Below are 23,242 nucleotides of genomic sequence, written 5' to 3' on the forward strand. Positions count from 1 at the left end.
TACCGAACATCTATTAAATGATATCTGGCAACTCTCGTTCATGGTCGGTTGTCTGCTTATTTCGCAAAACTAGTACTGTAAATTCTTTTTTGTCTTACACCTGTTATCACATCACTTGTTTACGCTGTTGATTTTCCAAGGTCATGCTTATTTCAAAACACATGTTTTCCCGTGTTTTCTTATTGAATTTTAGCAACGTGAGGCTACGCAATAATATTTCATATTTGTCCAGGTATTTGCATTCGGGGCGCAAGCCTAATCCTCACCAAAAAAATAAGTTCTTTTTGTGGTATCTGCCAGTTTACATTTCACCATTTCAGAAAGAATACCTCCGAACATATGTAACAATGTCGAAAGGTGACGGGGAAAATGACGGCCATATAGTTTCGTTAGTAAAGTGTGCAGATTTTGCAGCAATAAAACACCGTGACCAAAGGAGAAAGGACAAGGAAGAAACTCCATACATTAACCATCCAATTGGTAAGACTTAGTTTCAGACAGTAACCTAATAGTAATAATACGGCTATGCCTAACTAGGCTACCCGGCCTTAGGCTACATGTACATGCTGTAGGCCTATGCATAACGTTAGACATAGGCTGTACTGTTAGATTTTATATCGGACTCGGAGTAACTAAAATACTATATGACCTTCATTGAAAAGATGACACGGTGTTGCCAATTGGGTACAGTTAAAAGAAAAGGAAGAAAACTTCTTTCTCAAGAATTCCAGTTCTTAATATTTCATTTAAGAAAACTATGAATGTACTAGAACTTTATATTTATACATGCAGTAGCCTTGTACTGAGTCTATTACTAATGAATACTGTACAGTATGAGCAGAGGTATATAAAATAATAAAAATAATCAGCAGTTATTTTTATATCTAATCCTTTCCCACAGTTATCCCTGTTTATTTCTTCACACCTCGTTTTCTCACTGTTTTTCTTATTTATTTACTATAGAGATGCTTCATTATTCATTGTGTAGTAATATTTCCAGACCAGTGAAGATTCATTTCAGAGTTTAGAGTCTCACCTCAGGAAGATCTATCTACTTGCACTCTATACCTGTAGGCTGTACCTTTGGGTCAGTGTAAATAGGTTGAATACAGTGTTAGTGAAATTCTGAATAAGTTGTATGGTCAAAAAAATTCTGCATTGTCCTTGAGACTTTCATTGCTTATTTCTTCATTCATATTGGGAATAGATATATACTTTCAAGCATTATTCACTCTCGTGTTGACGTTATCTTTACTTGCTCTGCACTACATAGCTATATCTAAACTTGTACCACATGAATATCACCTACTGTAACTTAAAGCTAATAAAAGATTCAATTGTGGTAATTGTAAATCCAGTCGCTCATCGGCAGCATGATTACCATTACTCATATGAAGTCATTATGACTTAGTGCTTGACATTTTCACCATGTCTTGAAAAGTCTCACCCGAGCTTCTCCCCTTTCCAAAGAGTTAAAAACTACAGTAACTACTGTACCTGTCATCTTTTTGTTTCCACTTATTGAAGGGGAGACTGATAATTGTCACTGTGCCAAAGATGTAATGCTTATTTGTTGTAGACATTGTCGAATTTGTCGCTCAGTTTACAAATTTTTAGAAGAGAAATTGTAGCTAATGTTCATAATAATTTCCATATTTCTCTGTACAGGTGTCGCAAGAATATTGACCGCTGAAGGTGGAATATCTGATCCAATTGTTCTGCAGGTAAATGTAGTATTTGTGCTTTGTCTCATGGCTATAAAATATTTTTTAAACATTCAGAGTTGAAAATCATGTTCTATCCCCTTTAACAGTCACTATTAAGTCAAGCAATTCTGGCAAAGAGAAGTCAGTTGGACGATGGTGTAAGTGCTCTGTATTCTTTCCCCATAACCCCCCCCCCTTTCCCCACAGTTGTACAAGTTGTTTGCCACAGTGTGAATAAATGTGACAATATTATTATTATAATCTGATCTAACCAGGAACCACCACGCACAGACATGTACATTTAGAATCATGATGTGGTGGTTGTTGGCTACAAATGCAAACTTTTGCCTGGGCTGCTTGTGCTTATGTTTGTACTTGTATGCTGCATGAGTAGTTCATGACTTAGATTTAGTGCAATGATTTTCATTGTTACTCCATCTAGGCTGCTCTACTGCATGATACAGTAGAAGACACCGAGACCTCCTTTGAAGAATTAGAGAAAGAGTTTGGCAAAGCAGTGTGTGACATCGTGGCAGAAGTAACTGACGACAAGTCCTTACCAAAGATGGAGAGGAAACGACTGCAGATCGAACATGCTCCTCACAAGAGCAGAGAGGCAAAGCTGGTGAAGCTTGCGGACAAGCTTTACAATCTCCGAGATTTAGAGAAATGCACACCTCAGGGATGGACGGAAACAAGAGTTCAGGAATACTTTCAATGGGCGAGTCAGGTGGTGAAGGGCTTGAGAAATACCAACGAAAACTTGGAGAAGGAACTTGACAAATTATTCAATAAGAGAAATATTATTGTGGAATCCTGAGTGTAGCCACCAGATGAAAATTCAAAAGGATGAGATTAAATTGATATTGTTTAAAGTTGTATATAAGAAGAATGACTTACTTCACTGACCAACAAAAGGGCATTTATTAGCTAAATGTCATATTGATGAAGTTCATTGGTACATCTAGAAAGGAAAGTAGGAGGTGCATTTCAAATGAACTTGTGTGCAATGATATATCCAGAAACTCTTCAAGTAAGAAAGTTTGGAGAACTTTTCTATTTTTTGTGCAAGCAATCGAACAATTCACTGATAAAATCAGTACCTTAATAGGATTCCACAAAAGATGTTACTTATTTTTACAGTGAAATTGTGATATATGCCATTTAGGATCTACGCCACAGGCCCAGTTTTGATAATTTTCTAATGCTTATACCATTATATACTGTCCTCTCATATCAAGCTTTAAAGCACTCCTACTGACAGTATGCAGTTTGTGCCATTGATCTGGTGAGAATGGGATGTTTGTACTACTCATACTGGCAATTCAAGTGCTTTGAAGTGAGACATGAAAGCAGTTTATAGAAAATTGTCCCAACTGCATGACACTCAGTTCTTAATGAATGTTTTTAGAAGCAAAAAAAAAAAAAGAAAAGAAAAATAGCTCTTAAAATGTGTTGGCTTTCAAAAAGAAGACAATCATTTTCATATCTAAGAACAGAGTGGTTATGGTTGTTCTTTGAAAGACTCATTTTGTTTGCAGACTTTGTAATATCCGGGAGGGATGTGAGTTAAGTGAATTGACAATATGACAAGTATTTCATCTCTATAAAGTACCTTTTTCTGTGGATCAACAATTGCTAACAGTTTTGCTAATCTGGATCGAAGATCAATTCAAAAGGAAGTTCTTCAATATATCTAGTTTATGTGAGAAAACTACAGAATTATTGCTATGCCTGAATTTTTCAATCTTTGTTAGTGTATGTCAATGACAGAATTAAATATGTATTTAAGACATTAATAAAGATCACTTAGTCTAATAGTTAACAGGGATGTAATGAACTGAGTCCAGTCTATACACAGCATTCCTTTATTTACAGATTCTTGTCATTTGGGGTTTTTTCCATGCATATTCAAGGTGGTATGAGAGCATAGTGGACGATTGGCTAAGGCATCGAACTTGTGTTCCAAGGATTGCTGGTTCGATTCATGCCTAGTTCATTTTGTTGTGTCCTTGGGCAAGATGCTTTATCTCACTTGCCTCTCTCCACACAGGGGTTAAATTGGTACCTGTGAGGTAACTTGTCATTGGGCGCAGTATATAACTGCTGCCGACTGGAGGGATTGTCTCTGGGACAGGTTATCATTGACCAGGGGTAATATAACGTCTGTAAAGCGCTTTGGGACCTATTGCTGGTGTAAAGTGCTATATAAAAATTAAATATTATATTAAGGTATTTTAAGCATTTAGTATTCAGCCAGTGGGGAGAATTTGCCATGACCACACCATACAGTACTATCATATGAGTTTGCATATTTTTCTGCTTAAAAAGTGGTACACTGCATGCTTTGTTAAGCTGTATGAACTTAATATATTATGAACTAAATGAGGTCACACCAAACATTACCTAAGAACTAAAATCAGAGAATAGCTACAATAACAGGAGCGTTCATTAGTGTTAGTAGCTGGTTGCAACTATGTATTGTAAATTCTGTGTGCTCACGATATTGAAGTTTTCTGGCCAATCTAATATGCTTCCATTAATCATGTATTGAAACAATTACACCTCACTTCCAAAACATACCTCATAGTGACATGTACTACATGTTTATTTTGTTTCAGTTTGCGTATCGTGATATTTATTAACAAAATTCGGGACAAATTAGTTTGCCGGCTGGACAGTATAATTATTTGATGCGAAAACAGGACCATCCGGATTAATTAGTACATATGGTAACCCTTATCATGACATGTATGGACACTTCCTCACCTTATCATCTAATAGAAACAGGCAGGGGGGTAGGAAGCTTCCACAAAGTGGGGGGGGGCACAACATCAGAGGGGCACTTACTCATTCCACAACCACCACTCGTTATGCTATAAACCGATACACACCGGCCATGTCACTTAAATATATATGTGTTAATATATTATCAATACTATTAAGGTGCATGTGAATAATTCAAATAAAATATTAAAATTAACAAAGGCTTAAGATATCCAAAAGACAGTTCATCAAAGGGGCATACTTTATTTGCCAGTAGGGCACATTTATGATTTTGGAAAAAAGTGGGGGTTACGTGCCCCGGCTTCTACCCCTGGTGAAACAGGATATGTGTACTGCTCGTACTGTCAGGAGGAGGGCTTTGAAGTTTGTCATGAATGTACACAAAATAGGAAATTGTTCACTGGGTGGAAACTTTACATACTACAGGAAAGAGAAGGCAGAGAGAGAGCTTGTAGTTTACACAGAAAGTCTTATTTGCATGAAAAATACTCAATAAGTATAATTATTCCTCTATTACTGAACATCATCATGTGCCTATCTATCATTTCATTTGTAGAATGGAGAATAAAAAGATATGTTAAACTTACTTCATGTCACTTATCTCATTTACAATCAGTAAAGGATTTAGATATATGTTTCCCTGGAAATGATTGTCAAAGTGGGAAAAGGTGACTTAAATAGTGACTGAATACACAAAGGAGCAAAGAAATTGGAATGCTTTTTAAACCTTTTCCATAATTGGTTCAAATAACTGCAGCATCAACAGAATTCATACATGCAAAAAGAAAAACTAGTTTTACCGAAATTTACCGAAGCCACCAAGTGCTATGCACATAACGATTGCACATGGTCAAATTGAGTTTTCCTGTAAGATCTATGCACCAACCATATCACCCACCTTATCACCCAAACACCTCTTCACCCTACTATAAAAACATTCAAAAAGAAAAACTAATTTTACCGAAATTTTACCGAAGCCACCAAGTGCTATGCACATAACGATTGCACATGGTCAAATCGAGTTTTCCTGTAAGATCTATGCACCAACCATATCACCCACCTTATCGCCCAAACACCTCTTCACCCTACTTTAAAAACATATAAAGAAAAACATAAAGAAAAAAACATATAAAGAAAAACTAATTTTACCGAAGCCACCAAGTGCTATGCACATAACGATTGCACATGGTCAAATTGAGTTTTCTTGTAAGATCTATGCACCCACCTTATCACCCAAGCACCTCTTCACCCTACATTAAAGACATTTAAAAAGGAAAACTACTTTTAATAGATAAAAATAATTTACTAATCATGATGATAAACAAACATTCACCCAAAATCGAGGCAAAAAGCTGCATTAAGACAATTTGTTCATGGTACATGCTAGCAATTATTTAACAAACTTCCAGCTGCTGGGAAAATGGAAATTGGCATCATAAGTTAAATGTGATGTATTTGTTATGTTACACAATGTTCAAAACTCAGTTGCAAAGTGATTTCACATATAACCTTTTATACTTTATACAAATTTCAAGCAAGGAATGGTAAACAAAAAAAAAGGTATGATAAAATAAATTTTGGCTTAATTATAATATTCATACCAGTGTCTTCTCTTGAACAAAATGGGATGTTGCTTACAACATAGGTCCAGATCAGCATTCTCTAATTAAAAGTCCTGAAAGGAATCAACTTTTACCTTAAGCTCTCATGACAAAGATAACTTATACACAAGTTTAGTTCTTGTATTTAAAATATTAATATTCCTTTTATCGTACCGAAAGACTGCGTGCGCAAGTTTCCTCAGTACAGATTTTCTTAAACTTAGGAGGAAAACAGATGACATAACATATCTACAACAGGAATAATTTATGCATTATCACATCCCCAATGGTACCCAAAATGGTCAAACTGCTACACACGTGCACAGATTAGTAGCAGTGCTATACACAAGGACCATAGTAAATTATAAGAGACAAACTTCAGATCGTTAAAAACTTGCCAAAAATATTTGTACACAAAATTATACGCTGACAGTAACATTTATTGCTGTAACGGCAAGTCAAACATGCAAATGACTACATGAAATTTAAGGAGCGCTCTCTTTAGTTTATCTCGCAAGTCTTGCAAATGTACTGCTTAAGAGCTGTTATTCTGTATTGGATTGTACCTTTAACCGTACGTTTAGTCATAAATATAGTTAGCTACCACTGCAACTAAGCAGATCTGTGAGGTCATAACCATTCTCTTGCTCTTCGAGAGGCGGCTACCTGTCAATACCGGTGAAGACAATTATGTGTCCCACAAAATAATGATTGCATTTTGTCCACTGAAGAACTATTTGGTTCAGAACCTGTTGCACATTATCTTTGCTTTTAAAGGATGAGTACGGTAATATCGTCCAGGCCTCCATGTCAAAATACATCAGACTCAATATAGTAACATATTTGTGATAGTTCAAACTTGAGTTTAGCAAGTATGCTGTGATTTTAATTAGAGTGTGCGGTTTGTGACATCAAATTTCTGGTCTAACCTGCCAGTTACTGGTCACTTGCATATAGACATCATTATAAGGTCAGAATTTATTCAAGGCACTCTCTTTTAGTTTTGCCTATGTAAATTTCTCTTCTACTACAAAGTTATAAAATAATTTCAAAAAAATTAAGGTTCCACGATGTACAACTCCAGGGAATGTTGTCATGGCCGAAAAATTTCAGTTGTAATCATTGAAAACACACTTTACTTTTTCTTTTTTATTATAGAATCAACCAACGGTGATATTAAAGGAAATTTAAACCTGTGTTCATAACTTTACTTAACTAACAAGTACTTTATTATATACAGGCAAAATGTCATTCAGTTTACATGCCAAATCCAATCCTTCAACTACTATATGTCCATATAAGCTGAAGAAAATGGTAAGCCTAATTTGTTTAGCTCAATAAAATGGGCAATCATAAGCTTCAATTAAGATTTTTTCCATGAGCTTAGCTTAATATTACAGAGTGTAAAGACTGCTCCTCTGTCACCTAATTCAGCTGATATGAATTTGTTTAATAACAAAATACCACTTACATATTGCAAGAAATTATAGACAACCACTTTAACATGTTTCCAAGACCTTGTTACCCAGAAGGTATTGCTTGCACACACAAAACCTGATTACGGGCACCTTTCTAATCTACTGCTTCGTTTGGACATTTTGACGAATGACAGGTGACCTCTTTAACCGTCGGGGTGAAAACTCCGAGGACCATAAGAAGATGCTTGGAGGACATGATGCTCTTTAGGAGATGGTCGGAGCAAAATTACTGCTTCCCATACTTCTCTTTGAAATCCGTCATTAACTCCCCGAGAAGTTTGGTCTCTTGCAGGGACATGGCATTGTACAAAGAAACACGCAACCCACCGATAGACCTTTGAATGGAAAAATATTAAACAATGTCAGCATACCAAGCTGGCATTGCCACTGGTTACATGAACTAGGTCATCTTAGGCACCGTGTCCAATAGGAAAAGCTGCAGCAGCTGCAAGAATCCTGCTCAGCTAGGATCAATCAATATCAAACAATGGGGATTATCTATGCAGACCTATTGCATCGTTTGAAACTGCAGGACACAAAAGGTTATGTTCTATGCAGCAGAGCTGCGGAATGCTGCAGCCCCACTCTGTGTCCTAATTTTGACATGGTTCCGCAACAATGCTAGCGTTGGAGGAGGGTTCTTGTAATGGGAACAATCATTAAAAGTCTACGATTACAACAAGGTATCTTACATTCAAAGATAAAACTGTATTTTCATGACTAAACCTACCTGTGTCCTTTCAGAGAGATCATTCCCTTGGCCTCAGCTTCCTGCAAGAACTGCTTTTCCAATCCCTCATTACCCTCGGCACCACCAATCCTGAATGGAATGTTTATTCTACTGCGAACAGAATTTTCAACTGGACAGCTGTAAAAAAATAGAAATATGGTAAGAGCTTATCTGATCCTGGAAGAGCTCTTGAATAACAAAAATAATAATACACACAATGTTATAGTTTAAAAGATCCTGCATGAGTTTACTTTGTTTTAAAAAGGCATAGCCTTACAGCATTATCTTTCAGCTTGAGTTACAATCTGAGAAAGAGTCCCCACCCCTTGATTTGATGGTATTAAAGTACTTCACAATGATAAAATCCATCTACTTCTTTATTTGCCAGGAACTAATAACTGGACACTGCCTACTTCTTAGTAGGGAGCCGCCTGTCTAGAGAGATATCAAATATGAAAACATAAGGATTCTTACTTTTAGGAACCACACATCGTTTATTGACCTGTTTGACACCCAAATGCCGTTTCAAATTTCACTTCACATTATGATTCTCACCCAAGCCAAAAAGGGCAACATCGAGATGCAACACTTCCTGTCAGAATTAACTAAACTCCCATCTTGCTCGATCTTGTTTCGTATACATTTTTTAAGTGCTGACGCGATCCTAAGTCAAATTATTAAGAAATTTCTTTCCTTTGAATGACAGACAAAGACAGAAAAGTGAGAATAAAGCTACTTACGAATAAAATCCATCAGATTCATCAATGATCTTATAGATACAGGAAGACTTGTCCTTGCTCCTCTTATCCATGGCATCTACACCACCTTCTGACTGTAACCACTGCATATTCAAACTCAGGATGTAGATGCTGACGAGACAAATTTCAATCAGTTTAAGAGCCAACAATGACTGACTGAATTCATTCATTCTGTGGTGTAATCCAAACATTTTACATGCGCATTGATGACGTTTGCGATGATACTGATTATAGTATTTTGGCTCGCTGCTATGGCATTGACATGTCCAATGCTAGAAAGATCTTCTTCACTGCATAATTAAAGGTATGCTGTATGGGTCCCAAATATGCTAGATATACAAATATGGTCACCTTTGGTCAAAATTCTTAAATTGTCATGATTACAAACTTCGAAGAAATTTTCCTCACTGGGACATTCAGTCATCTTGTGTGTTCCTTAAAAATTTCTGAGAACAATTTGGAGATTAAAGACCTCCAGGAAAGTACTTTTTGAAAACTACTAGCAGTTATAGCATGCTATAATTTGGGGCCTATACTGACTACCTTTAAGTAACAAATTTGGCAATGCAAGGGTAATATCTTAAGAAGATATGGATGCAACTATCATTACTCGACTGATTGAAATGCCAAAGGCACAAAAACATTCTCTAAGAAATTAAACAGCAAAATTGGAAAGCCTGTAATAATAAGAGGTCTGATTATAAGGTAAATAAATGCCCTATAATGTGTTTGGCAGTAGGGCCTTGTACCCCATTTCAACACACTGACAGCTAAACCAGTATTGTTTGCTAGAAAGTAATGATTGAATGTTCTAATAGTTTTCTCTTATTCCATTTCTATTCTTTGATAGGTAGCAAAATTGTTTATCTGGGAGTTACCCATGGGATAGTCCATCACATGCAAAGTGACGACTGGAGCAAGTCTAAAAACAATTCTACCTGAATGTTTAGCGTTCACTTTTCATGTTTTTTCTTTGAAGGGTAGTATTCGCAAATACTGTTCGCTAAAATATGGTAAAGTTCAGCTTTCAGTGGATACCGACACATAATGAGTGATTTTATGCGGACTCTGTAAAGGTGTCAATGAGAAACATCAATAGGCTCCTTTGGTTTACAAGACAAATACTTCAGTGTTTTTATTATTAACAGACAATATATACCTGTAACATGGTGGTGTGTTGTACATGGAATTCTGCTTGGCTTGAACTGTAAAATCCAGGACACTAGGACATTCTTTCTTGGCTTTACCAAGGAGATCATCTCGAATGATAACCACAGTGACACCTGCACATCCCACATTCTTCTGTGCACCAGCAAATATGACACCATACTGCAGAGAGAGTTTATGTTTACGAGGTTGATGATGTGACTCTAAGGATGACATATGAAAGGCTTAATACCCCCGTAGTAACAATCAATTTTGAAAGAAATAACCTCCCATACCCCTCCAACCCCCAGTCTCTCCAACAATATGTTAAACCATCAATCAAACAAGGTGAGAAGATCTTGAAGTGAACATGCACACAAATAGAACCTCACTGTAACCATTTTGACTAACAAAGTTCTGCATCCAAAATTGTATCAAAACACAGGTTTCCCCACTTTTTTGGTGTTTATGGTATTATGGTGTTTCCTGAAACTGCTAATTTTGATATCTCAGAAATCAAAAGAAAAATGTAACCTTGCCATAAACAAAATACTGCATATTGTGACATTGAGTGGTTACAGAATCAACACACTACTAGTACTTGGGGTGACTATCCAACTGTGGTATGAAACATCTCAAGTTCTTGTTGAGATTAAGTGGTTATAAAGTCCAAATCACTACCAGGTTTAACTATCCAACTGTTGTATGAAACATCAATATTTCTTGTTAGAAAACCGGAATTATCCTTGAAGTTTTTGTAAAAGAAAAATTCTATCTCTTCCACTTCTTTTATTTTGTTTCTTGCGATCACTACCTTGTTAAACAATCTTTTTTTATTTTGTATACCAGACACACAAATTGTGAACCTACTTTCAGCTAAGTAAAAGCACTTGATAATTAATGGTCAGATCATTCTGGAGACCTCCAGTGATAAACTCTGTACCCAGAATTACATGTTATGCAATTTATGATAACTATTGCTCCATTGCTATTCTTCCGTTTTTGTTTGTAATGATGCAATAGTGATGTTGCCATACATGGCACAATTTTTTGGGCAATAGCTCGCTTTTGCCTTAAACAAATTAAACTGCTGATACCTTTGAGACATCAACCTTTCTTGTCAGAAAGTTTGAGGACATATCACAGACAATGGGAACACCTTTGACATCAGGTATCCAAGGAAACTCAACACCTGAAATGTGATCAGACAAAAGCCTTGAAAATAGGTGGCGTTAAATGTCAACATATTCTATCCGCTAATACACAACGTTTACCTAGTACTGTAGCCCTTTAACTTCGCCTGTACTATCACTGACGTTTAATAATGCTTTCTCCATGTAGTGCAAGAATAACTTTAGTACCAGCACATGTAGAATCTCCCTTGGCACAAGCTCAGGTTCCAAGCCAAAATATGAACTCTGCACAATTAGTAGTTACATTTCCAAAATTCCCCGAATACGAGCACAAATTCACTAGGGCGAGTGAGACTACAGGTATTAATTTTGTTGGAATATGACAAAATGTGCAGGTTCACTAAACGTCTGCTTTTAAAATTAACTAGTAATTAATTAAGGGCGAACCAATTAACATAATTATTCTCTTGTTCTGGCTTTCTGGTTCAGTATTGATAGCTATTTAGCAACCTGTGGAAGTGGGCACTTTTTCTTCCAACAATTTGGATCTTTGGCAAAGAATGAGCAATGACAAACAATCACAATTTTGCTTTTATGTTGTTTGTTCAAATGAAAGAAATAGTCAGAAGAAATATTCACAAGACCCTTCCTCCCTTGTATCTACTGTTTTAATCCATAAAAGAAAATTTAATAATTGCCATTTTTCAAGTCTCAACAAGAGGGCACAAAACAGAGCTCACTGAAATTAGCTGCCGGATGTTATATCACACATGTTGAAAAGCTGTGAAAGTTTGGCTTCATTATGCATACATATTCAATCAACTTAAAATTGTATGTTTAAAATTGTCTTAAAGAGGTTAATTTGAATCTGAAGTTTGTAAACAGACGCATGGACAAAAAGTCACTAGAAAGGGGGAAAAAAACTGACCAAAAACTGTTTCATTTGCACAGTAATAAACATATTCAGCATCATCTGACAGGTTCCATTCATCCTGAGAGGGTATTCCTAAAGAAAAGGAAAAACAAAGAAAGATTTAATGATATAAAGAATCCTTCATTTACATGTGGTCTTGGCTGTGAACAAATGAAGTGTGTACTGTAAGCCTTGCTACATATATTGTCAAGTTAGCAGCTGTGTTATGCAGGGACACCTTAATAACATACATCAAAAACTGCAGAATAACTTGTTATACAGATGATGCTCTGGTAAACTTTCATAGGATACCATCTGGTCATATTGTTCTAGCCTTGTGCACCTTACCCCTCTGCAAGGGATTGTAAATTTAACAGCACGGATGAGGAACCACATGCACTTCCACATATGGTATATTAATGCAGCCCTCATGAGTTGACATTGATAAAGGTTTTTATGCAATTCTAAAAATACCACGGCCAGATAATAAACTTTGATATTTATAATAGTCAAGATTCACATTATATATATATATATATATGATGAAAAAGCCAAATTATTTGGGAGTTATATAATTCCTCTGTTACATATGCATAATGATATTAACCCTAGAATATGAAGAAGTGTCTGGAGATGAAATGATGCTATCAATTCAAACAAATTTCTAGAAATTGCCTGCACACAATTTTTTTACGGATATCTTAGTTGATCAATTCCCATCACATTGTGAATATGATAATACAAAGCTGGCAAAACTGCTGAGGGAACAGAGGATTGAGGCAAAAAGGTGTAACAGAGTCCTGCATGCTACACGCAGAGAACCGATATTTTTAGGGATTTTACAAGAAAAGATCAGTTAAGAGATAATGCAGAAGATATACTGGTACTAATATTATCATTTCCATAGCAGCATTCAAATTTATTATTCATCTGTGAATTGCATAGCCCACAACAACAAATCCTACTATACTGAACTGGCATGCTAAATCAAACCAAAATATACATATATATATATATATATATATTCCAATTACAACATTTATACTAAAGTAAATGACAAAATTTAAGGACAAAATTATGACCTTGTTTGATTATACTGGATTCAGTATGAATAAAATTGAATGGAGCTAGTGTAGTTACAAGTTGATAATTGTATAACAAAACATCTGTTCATACAATCTCAGTTGTGCTTTTCATGATCGCAGCTGTCAATTTTCTCACACCTTTTGGTTCCCTTTTTCTAAGTGACTCTCAGAAAAAAATCATCATCAAGGTGAAAAATGTATTCAAATCCAATTTTTAAAATATGACCAATTTCTAAGATCCTCATCCTACTTTGATTTCTTCTGTAATCCTATAGACGGTTTTCAGCCATTATGGAATAAAACTGCAGGAAGGTTAGAGAAGCACACAGTCTGAATCTAACCATCTGGAGAACTACAAAAAAATCACTTGTACTACGTTTAAAGTTATCTTTTGTTTTGTCCTTCTTTATGAATAAATAAGTTGGATTCTATAGAGAGAAACAAAATCATTTACTGCCGTATTGCCGTAAAAAACAAAATAGATGCAAAATTAATTCTTCAAAATGTTCATTATGCAAGTTTAATATTTGCTTTATCCGTTTGGGTTGTAACTCTTCATCACTTTAGCCTGGGCTATGTGGTATTCACACACAAACTCTCGGTTCATCTTCATTCTAACCAAGAGATCTATGCGCTCACACCCAAATGAATGCTTTCATCAATGTCAAGGTTAGTTACTGTACTCACACAGGTGATATATGCAAAATTTCAAAATAGGATTGGAGAACAAAAAGACCAGGAATGGTAAGATTGCTGGACAGCCTGGTAATATCAAGAACTACTAATATTTCACTTGATGAAATTCGTAACATCAATATTTCAGTATGGTCATACCCGCCGGGGTAACTTGTATTTATCTCTTTTCTACTGTACCTAGATCCTTCCACTGTCCGAAAGAAAAAATTCTCCACCTAGAAAGAAAAGGCATAATCTTCACTAGACCACAAAGAAGGGGGGAAAAAAAGAAAGAAAAAAAAGAAAAGGAATCAGCTTACTGTTATACTGGTCCAATTTGGTTAATACCAAGTTCACTTTGCCATACTTTTCAGCTTCCTTAGCAGCTTTTGCGGACCAACCTCCGGTTACTATATAATCAGCTTTACCTTTGGTCATTAAATTTAGGGGTATGGCACTGAACTGGCCAGTACCTCCTCCTTGAAGGAATAGAATTTGGTAGTTTGATGGGACATCCCTGAAGAAAAAAAAATGAAGGGGAAAAAAATGGAAATGAATGTTACAACAGACATATAGAACGATTATAACAGCATGAGTATGAGTACAATTATAATAACTGCCCCTTGGTATGGGTATGAGTACAAGGCTCTAATCGTGAGTACAAATATATAAACTTTTACAAGCATATGCAGTAGATTTCAAAAATGCTAAAATAGAAGTACAGGTAACTTTGTAGAATAAGAGTACCAGTACAAGTACATTTCACAACAACCATTTCAAAAGTTTAACCCATCTATTTGGGCGGGGGCATTTACATCGAAGTTGTCAAAACTTTGTCCTTGTTAATCAGTAAGGCAACTTCACTGTCATTACAACACCCCAACGGTTGAACATTTTCAACAGAGCAATACAAGTCTCTTTGTGCACAACAGGTAATTTGCTAAACCTTATTATCCAAATTGTTCAATATATCAGAGCTGTTTGCATACCTTCATGGTTTACAATGATAACCAGGGCAACAGAAATGTCACAAAGTCAGCTTTCCTACTTATCAAAATGACCTACTGTTTATAGATGAAAGATATCATTGTTTCCAATTCTTTGCATGCAAATCTTCACAGAATGGTAGACTCAACAAAATTTACTTTAGTCTTAGCTCTGAAGGTTTGATTACAGGACAAAGTCATAGAGCATTTTAGGAGGTCCTCAATTTTGTGGCTACAACATGTTACTCTACTACTTTCAAAATAAAATAAAACTGTTAGCAAACTGCTTATGCACTAAAGAGCCTGTGTAAAAGAATGTGTAAAAGTAAGTTGCCCTGAGTTTCCTACCCTCTTCCCTTAATGCACTCTTTGTCCCTCTACAGTTTATCTCCTACCTCTTCTTCCCCTGTTGGTTTCTTTCTTTCCTCTCTCCATCCCTCGTCTACTAATCCCCTTACATCTATCTCTTTGTGTTCACCATGCTCATTAACCTGTCGGTATTCTGTGCTTGTTTTTGTGCCTTCTGTTGACTACTGTTATTTATCATTTATCATTTAGCCTCTGAAGCAGATCCTGCCAACTTACTCTTCTATTTTATAATAATTCCTCGTACTTGTGATTATTAGGAAATGATTAGGAAACGAAATGAACAACACTTTCAGTTCAAAACGTCATAACCAGTACAAACAAAATTAAATCCCCATCTTTATGAAGCCAGCAAAATCAAGATAACTATTTTAATTTAGTTGCCAGGAAAATTTATCTTTCATCATAACGTTTTTTTTTTTTTTTTTAAACTCTCTTGGCTTTGAGTTTGTGATCGTCAGATGAAATATTGTTAAAGCTGGTTTGGCTAACTTCATTAGAAACCAAAAGTCATATTGATATAGACACTGCTGTATATTTTTTTGATATCATGATATCGTAATAATGCTATTCTGTACACACATTCAAAGGTCCACAACTTACAAGATGTTTCGTAATGTTTCTTTGGCTGTCTGCAGAATATTCAAGAAATCCGCAGATCTGTGACTCATTTCTGTGGAACAGAGGTAAAAAAAAAAATAGGTCATACCATGAGGGTTGATGCTAAAACACACATTAAGCAGTTCATTTAGACTTCCCTGAGGTACCTCCTCATTTAAAGTTGCATTTTGAGTTGATTATAACTGTTTCGATTCTGTTAGATGCTTAAATCCCAGAGCAATACATAGTTAATTAGATCGATCAGTCAAGTTTTACATCAAGGAAGGGATAGAAAATTTGGAACTGTTGAATATTGTACGTCATAAAATGTTCAGGAGCTGCAGCAGGTTCAAGTTAATCATCAGCAATTCAAGCCAATCGCTGCAAAGGCCTATGAATAGAAACCCCTTCCAATGAAGACCTATTTCAGTTCGCACTGAATTTTAGTCTCAATTGCAGATTACACACTGACTTACCCATAACACTTATCCCAAGGCCATTGTAGTTGAGTAATTCTTCTTGAGCTTTTTCTAAGACCTGCAAGAATGACGAAGGATAAATTCAAAAGTGACTGAAGCAAATTCTTGAGGAGATCTGTAGCAATCTTCCGGGAATCATGGTTTCACAAGCAAGGAAGGATGCAGTGTTCGATTTTTCTGGTATCGCATCGCAAAATGCGATCCAAAACGACAAACTTGCGAGACGTTTCCAAATCAGCATCGCACATTGTGCCGATTTGTGCGATACAAATTCCTAGTCAGATTTGGGAGCAAACACTCAAACCTTAACTTACGAACTGTCGATCACAATGTAGAAGTTATAATTTATTGAGTTTATACTCAATGTACAACTTATTCACTTGACCGTATAGCCCAAAAAAAACCCTGAAAAAATAATATCCTACCATATTTAAGTGTAAAGCAAATAGCCTAACCACCTCGACGGTTACGGATCTCACGTAACTAAAAGGTTCCCTGGCAACGTGCCAAAAAAATGTTAACAAACAGGTGTTACACAGGGGATGAGCTCACAGTTGTTGGGAAGGTACCTGGGCAAATTCGCAGCACATGTACCGTGGTACAGTAGTTGGGTATAGGGTTAAACACTGCAGTTGTAAAAATGTACGCATAGTGCACGCTATTCATTGTTAGGCAGTCTAGAAACAGGGCTTTGCTGAACGTTGTTTGTTTCATAATATCGGAAGTTTTGTAAGTTGCACTTTTTAAAGATTGAAAGACAGATTAAATCTCTTTTCATTTTATAACATAAGATACCTACTTTTACTTGTCATTTTAAAATTTTCATCAGTTTCGTGACAATTTAAATAAAAAAAGTTGTCAGTATTTTGCATCCTCAACTGCGAATTTTTTCATCGCCAGACATCGCAAAAAATACAACAATTTTCGGGGGCTTTCGCCCCCAGGATCCCCACGAGGGGTTCTACCCCATGACCCCACCATAGCCCTAAGACGGGCCCCTGGACACCACGCCTTTATGCTCGCACGTTACGCGTGCTAGGCAGGCGAACACCGGTGGGAAATCGGCAGTGTGTTCGCGGGAAATTGAACAAGGTTTTCCAACACTGCTGAACTGTGCAGTTACTGTATGCATCATGTTCAAGGTTTTCACGGAGGCCTTTGAGGATGAATGGTTAGTACAGTGTATATATGCTGCACTAATGCTGTGTGTAGGCCAAGGTTCACGAAGGTCATTGGTTATATTCGCGCGCCGTAGACGTGTTTTTAGATGTTACGGCGAGTCAGGTTTCCATGGATATTAATCGAAAATGAATCTGAGTTTAACTGACGCTAAAGAAATGGATCGTCTTGGGCAGATTAACAAATCATTGCAAGTATAAATAAGTACAGGTAGCTCTGCTGTTAAAAAGAAAAGTTCAATATCGGTTTGCTGTTATCGGCAATTAGGCAAAATTTTACCGATACCGATATGCTGCCGATATTGCAAATATCGGCCGATACCGATATTGAAAACGATTATCGTAGCAACACTAGTATAAATAATAATAATAAACAAACATTTTCTAGTTAATACATTGATCGCCAACATTTGGTCCGTTTTGTAGTAATTTCAAAACTGCTATTCAATATTGGGGAACTGCTATGCAACAAAAATATTGTATAGCAATTGTCAAAATTTGTTGCTATGCAATTTTTTGGCCATAAGTCGAACACTGGAAGGATGATGTGTGAAGTCAAAGTATTGTACTTGGCCAATTAAGACTCACTTTAGCATGGTATGACCAAGAACAACATAATTATCTTGGTTGGGTAATATTGATGAGGTTCTCTATATATGACATTCATCCTGCTAGTCCCTTATTCAAGGAATGGTAATTCCTCTTGAACAAACCACCGACTACCACAAGGATTAATAGTAAACACATTTTGAGTAGCAGTGTTTTTTTAGATTTTGGATTGTGCATGTCATACAGTGTAATAAAGGATAAGTAGGTTCTGTTTCCCCCTCACCCCTCCCCCCCCCCACACACCCCAATAACCCATCTAGATCTATAGATATATAACTATTTACTGTAAGCATTAACAGAATAATTCTTGCTCAGTACCCTGTCATAAATCAGTATGTAAAGTATTTATCTAGATTGGGTTTTGGGGTGATTTTTTGTTTGTTTGTATAGAACCTAAAGTATCCTTTATAATGAAAACTCAGACAGACACAAGCTACCTTCAAATCAAACCATTTTGCTAAAGACATTCAGCAAAATTTAGAGGAAATGCCTTATAATGTATCAACCATTATTTATTCTATCAATCAAGTCTAAACAACATTCATGCATGAAAATATGGAACTCCACCTACTGACACAACTACCAGAATAACATTAGGCCATTATATGTATGATGTGAGATCCGACTTAGGCCTATGTTATATATTAGGTTGGTGGGAGCCCTGGCCGTGATAATGGGGGGGACGGGGGGAGATGTCCCCCCAATATTTTAAGGGGGAACATAGTATCTAATATCCCCCCAATATTTGGTGGCATAGTTTTTTTTGTGGCTATAAATTGAAAATAATGTGTGAGATTATTTATCCAAATCTTATTTGGCGGTGGCTAAAACTTCATCCAACACATGCTGCATGAGGTAAATGACACTTTCTGTGACCTGTGACCGTATATAGCAAGTTGTCGCTCATGATTATTATCATAATATCTGTACATCTCTTGTATATGAGTGTAAGTACGTACAGTACAATCATATATATGATCCACATGCATCAATATGGGTTAACTGGATTTCCATTTGGCCTATTTACTACAAGATTTCTAACTGCAGGCACGTAGCCAAGGGGGGAGGGAAGGGGGCCACCGGCCCTTCCCACTTGAGCATATTTTTTTATGATATCGCTAGTAATTCCAAAAAGAAAATGCTTAGATGCAACTTACAAGGCCTGGGAAGTGCCATTTCCAGCAATCTGGAAGGCATTTTTGGCCAAAATTTTGTTTTACGCTTCACGCCAACTCATGGTGGCGCCACGCTTAGATAGTTTGCCTGCAAGCTTCGCCCCTCCCTTGGCAAATTCCTCGCTACAGGCATGTCTAACCGTGTCACAATTTGTTACTAAATATCACCAGAAAACGACACAGACTTTCACCGAGAGTAGTTTTTACTTATTTTCGAAATGAATTAGCTAGACGGACCATGGGCTTTTTCAGTGGTGTTGTTTGGTGTTCAGTTGGTGTTCAGTTGTTTTGACCAACCGCTTGCATTGCAAATTTCCCTGTATTGAACTTTGGCGCAGTTTGATCCAGCATTGTGCAAATGACATGCAGCAGTTCTCATTTTATTACATTTATCCACAGTTGTGAAATATTGGAAGGAAATCGTATTTGCAGCAGTCTATGATTGTTTTCTGGGAGAGGACCCCAGACCCATCGTATACAAAAGTCTACTTGGATTATTTGTCCCCTGATTTTTTATCTGCAGACGCCCATGTGTTTCCCCCAAATTAAATTACTAAGCCATGAGATCTCAAATTTAAGGAGGTTTTGGAGCATCATTGCGTCTGGGAAGTGTTATTTCCAGCGATCTGGGCGGTAAATGCCAAAAAATTTCTTGTACGCTACGCGCGAACCAATGGTCGAGCTCTGCTTAGATAGTATCAGAGAACAGATACGCGTCCCCACAATTATCCAAGACTGACCTGCGACCATGAGACAGACCGCATCCGTAATGAAACTTGGTATAGATACAAAATATCACAAAGCGAGCGAACAATTTTGGGAATGAAGTTGCTACGCGGCCTACACCCAAGCAAATATCCCCCCCCCCATATTTGAAACAAATCGCCGCCCCTGGTGGGAGCTATTCACCTGACCATTGGTGTAATAAGCATTGCTCTGCCACTACTTTACCCAATCATAAGCTGAATAAGCGATGCACTGGTTGTTTACCCAATCGTCAGTTAAACAAGGGGTGCCTGATGAAACGCTAATAGCGGATCATCGGGAGATTCATCAGGTAAAATGTCTCAACTTTTACAGCCACCAATCCCTAACACAAAAGAAAAGTTTCAATAGTTATTAGCCTAACTTTGCATGTTGAAACTATAAAACTAATTTATTGACAAATATGCATCAGAATACACCATTTCACTTATTTTTTTCATGGGAGGACACTTTACCCCCCCCCCCAAACTGGAGTGCGCTTCAACGACCTACAGCCAGTGCAATACAAGTATGTTTGACCACCTGTATTTTAATTTCTTAAATCGTTTGTACAATGTACTATTACTACACAAAGATATTTCTTTCCTATATGGCTTGATGTGTCTCTCACTGTCTCACTCTCAACTCACAAGTTTGTAACAGGCCTTGATCTGGTGAATAAGCGAGCACACCATGGTTATAAATAGCCACAATCAAATTTTAGCAATGACGTGAGGCACTTACCTTAAAGTTCTATACAGAATTATTAATACTGTGTCTAGGCTAGTCTTACTTGGCCTTAGTCCTCGTTGTCATTTCGGACTCTTTCTTACAAGTAACAAATAACATTAACAACAAGTATTAAGTAACATTCACAAATAACATGTTACTTGTTAGGCCTAGCCTAATCCTGATAGATGTTAGGCCATGTTGAGCGTTTGCCCATTCATAGCACTAGAATTTCAAGTGATAAACTCTCTCACCCTTTCAGGCAATTTCGCTGGCCCTGGAGAAAAATTAATGACACGTTTTGCCTTTTTAGTCTCCATTTTTAGTCTTAAAGTTTGATCTGTTCTTTCTTTGATACTGGAATGATTAAAATGAGTCTCCTTTTACACATATGCCTACGACATATATGTATCCTATAATAATAATAATACTACTGTCAGCTGGCTGAGTTGTCAAGACACAGACGAAATCTACACATGGCAAACTATCGCCATGTGTCTACTGTGAGATATATGCAGGCTATACAGGATCCGGACAAATCAGGTTTCCACCGCATTTCGTGTTTACAATTTCCAAACGAAGCTCTGATTGGCTATTCATTTGCAATGACGTAACTACACCAATTTGATTGGATCATTGTAAAATCGCACGTGTTATCAGAATGTTTACAAGCCCGGAAAATTACAAGGTAAGCTAAAATATCTCCCTCAACATTAGAAAGACCATGCTTGTTCCTGCATGGTAGAAGATTCCCTCATTGACAGCAGAATTCCAAAGTAAATTTTAATAGTTCGAGCTATAAGTCTGAAGTGTAGTTGCGTCGAGAGTAGACTTCTATGTACATTCGCTTCTCGACCTTTTGGCTAAGATCATTTGTAGCTGTATGTTCCCCTTCTACTGTTCTAGGGGAATCGTGATACACACTGCGTGACAATGATCACACAGTCTTGATGCAAGAGGTCATGGCATGGAATTGAGCGCATCAGTCGTTTGGTAGTTGGTAGTTTGGTTTTTCTTGCCCAGGTTCTTTCCTGGGTGACTTTCCATAAAAAAAAGGGTGTTCACTTGCGACAGCATTTGATTCAGTGCACATAAATTTATTTCAGTGATTCAGTGTGATTATCGTGGAGGACTGTGAATATCACTTTGTGATTCAACACGCTCTCCTCTCCACATACGTTTGTATACGTCGTGATCCCTCGACCCGATGCTCATTCAGTACCGCACCCATAGAGCATCAATTTAATTTTCCAACTCTTTCTCACATTCGTGATGAAGGGGTAGACAATATCGAAAACGAGTGGAGGGAGGGGTCTCGTTCAAAACTTCAACTAGAGGGACGGTGAGGGCGGAGCGCGCACGAGTGAACTCGTTTATGATGGACAGTTTAATACATGTCAGATGTACAACTCCGAAAATAATTCTTTGATAAGTATATAGCGGTACCATGAAGAAACCTGGGGCCCGAAAAGCTCTTGTGGAATGCATGCACACCCGGTTCAAGAAGAAACCCACAGAAGTGTCTACATATGCGAAATATTTGAATTCTGATAAGATTTTCTTTCGTGGATCTTCCTTAAACTATACATTATTGAACTTGTAGGCAAGTAGGCCTACATCGAAGCCTATTCATTATCTTATATGGGGATGTCGAAATGATATTTATGTCAATCATACAGGGTAATAATGATTCATATTTTGAAAGCACTTGTAAATTCTTTCCATTTGAAATTTGCCGGATAGTAGGTGCCATGGCAGCTGATATGCGGTTCCCGTAGTCGTAAGTGTTAGAGTTGAGCACAGGTAGGCTAAGTAGGAAAAATGGAGGGCGATCATAAAATTACCACAGTAATGAAATAGTCAAGTTTAAGGTCTACGGACACATATGAACAACATTTTCCTAATCACTCTAAAAGGCATTAGAAATCATGAACATATCTGCAACTCCCATCAAAATCCATCAAAGAGTGATCATTTTACAAGCCTTTTCTTTAATTCCGAGTTTTATTGATGAATAGCATAAAATATGAAATTTTGATAAGCGCACTTCATGGTTTGCACATATTTTTCAGAGATTGATAAAATCTTCTAATATGTATATCTTGGAAAAGAAAAGAGCTTTTCGAAGCTTTCGACAGATTTGGAATGAAATTATCACCCCCACAAAGTACCGACTATTTGGCAAAATTGGCTAGGTGTCCGCAATACTGTAACTGCGTTGTAGCTGCTCAAGTGTGCAAATACGTTCATACTGACTGAGCTTGTGTCAATGTAATTGTAGCGTGTATGTCAACTTTACTGTTATATGCATACGCGAACAAAATAAAATTTCACAAAACCACGGGGAAATATCTACGATTCCTA

The 23,242-nt window shown here is 36.9% G+C and overlaps 2 protein-coding genes across 3 annotated transcripts; one reads left to right on the forward strand and one right to left on the reverse strand.

Annotated features, from left to right (window-relative positions):
- Positions 1 to 73: 73 nt before the first annotated feature.
- On the forward strand, positions 74 to 5,633 carry LOC139966614 (guanosine-3',5'-bis(diphosphate) 3'-pyrophosphohydrolase MESH1-like). The gene is made up of 3 exons (XM_071969833.1): positions 74 to 480; positions 1,669 to 1,724; positions 2,149 to 5,633. The coding sequence occupies exons 1-3, from the start codon at positions 144 to 146 to the stop codon at positions 2,524 to 2,526; spliced, it is 771 nt and encodes a 256-aa protein (XP_071825934.1). The 5' UTR covers positions 74 to 143; the 3' UTR covers positions 2,527 to 5,633.
- Positions 4,943 to 21,347, reverse strand: LOC139966612 (phosphoserine aminotransferase-like). 2 transcript variants are annotated; one of them, XR_011792716.1, is made up of 11 exons: positions 21,133 to 21,347; positions 16,441 to 16,501; positions 15,968 to 16,037; positions 14,333 to 14,529; positions 12,268 to 12,345; positions 11,304 to 11,398; positions 10,220 to 10,389; positions 9,043 to 9,171; positions 8,303 to 8,440; positions 5,719 to 7,907; positions 4,943 to 5,553 (listed from the first exon to the last, which is right to left on the reverse strand). XR_011792716.1 is itself a non-coding variant. In XM_071969831.1 (10 exons), exons 1-10 carry the CDS (start codon positions 21,196 to 21,198, stop codon positions 7,799 to 7,801), a joined length of 1,113 nt encoding a protein of 370 aa, XP_071825932.1. In that variant the 5' UTR covers positions 21,199 to 21,347; the 3' UTR covers positions 4,943 to 7,798. The 2 variants fall into 2 exon arrangements, 1 of the variants encoding a protein (XP_071825932.1); XM_071969831.1 differs by having other exon boundaries at positions 4,943 to 7,907.
- Between the last annotated feature and the right edge of the window lie 1,895 nt (positions 21,348 to 23,242).

Source organism: Apostichopus japonicus, chromosome 4 (assembly GCF_037975245.1).
Source record: "Apostichopus japonicus isolate 1M-3 chromosome 4, ASM3797524v1, whole genome shotgun sequence".
In the NCBI taxonomy this organism is placed as follows: domain Eukaryota; kingdom Metazoa; phylum Echinodermata; class Holothuroidea; order Aspidochirotida; family Stichopodidae; genus Apostichopus; species Apostichopus japonicus.

Excerpts from the sequence above, each read along its gene's own strand:
- LOC139966614 (XM_071969833.1), top strand. The coding sequence starts at position 144 with ATGCTTATTTCAAAACACATGTTTTCCCGTGTTTTCTTATTGAATTTT. Across the intron at positions 481-1,668 it reads ATACATTAACCATCCAATTG|GTGTCGCAAGAATATTGACC; the intron begins GTAAGACTTAGT and ends TTCTCTGTACAG. Across the intron at positions 1,725-2,148 it reads CTGATCCAATTGTTCTGCAG|GCTGCTCTACTGCATGATAC; the intron begins GTAAATGTAGTA and ends TACTCCATCTAG.
- LOC139966612 (XM_071969831.1), bottom strand. The coding sequence starts at position 21,198 with ATGGAGACTAAAAAGGCAAAACGTGTCATTAATTTTTCTCCAGGGCCA. Across the intron at positions 16,038-16,440 it reads CCTTGGGATAAGTGTTATGG|AAATGAGTCACAGATCTGCG; the intron begins GTAAGTCAGTGT and ends TCTGTTCCACAG. Across the intron at positions 7,908-8,302 it reads ATCTCTCTGAAAGGACACAG|GTCTATCGGTGGGTTGCGTG; the intron begins GTAGGTTTAGTC and ends TTCCATTCAAAG.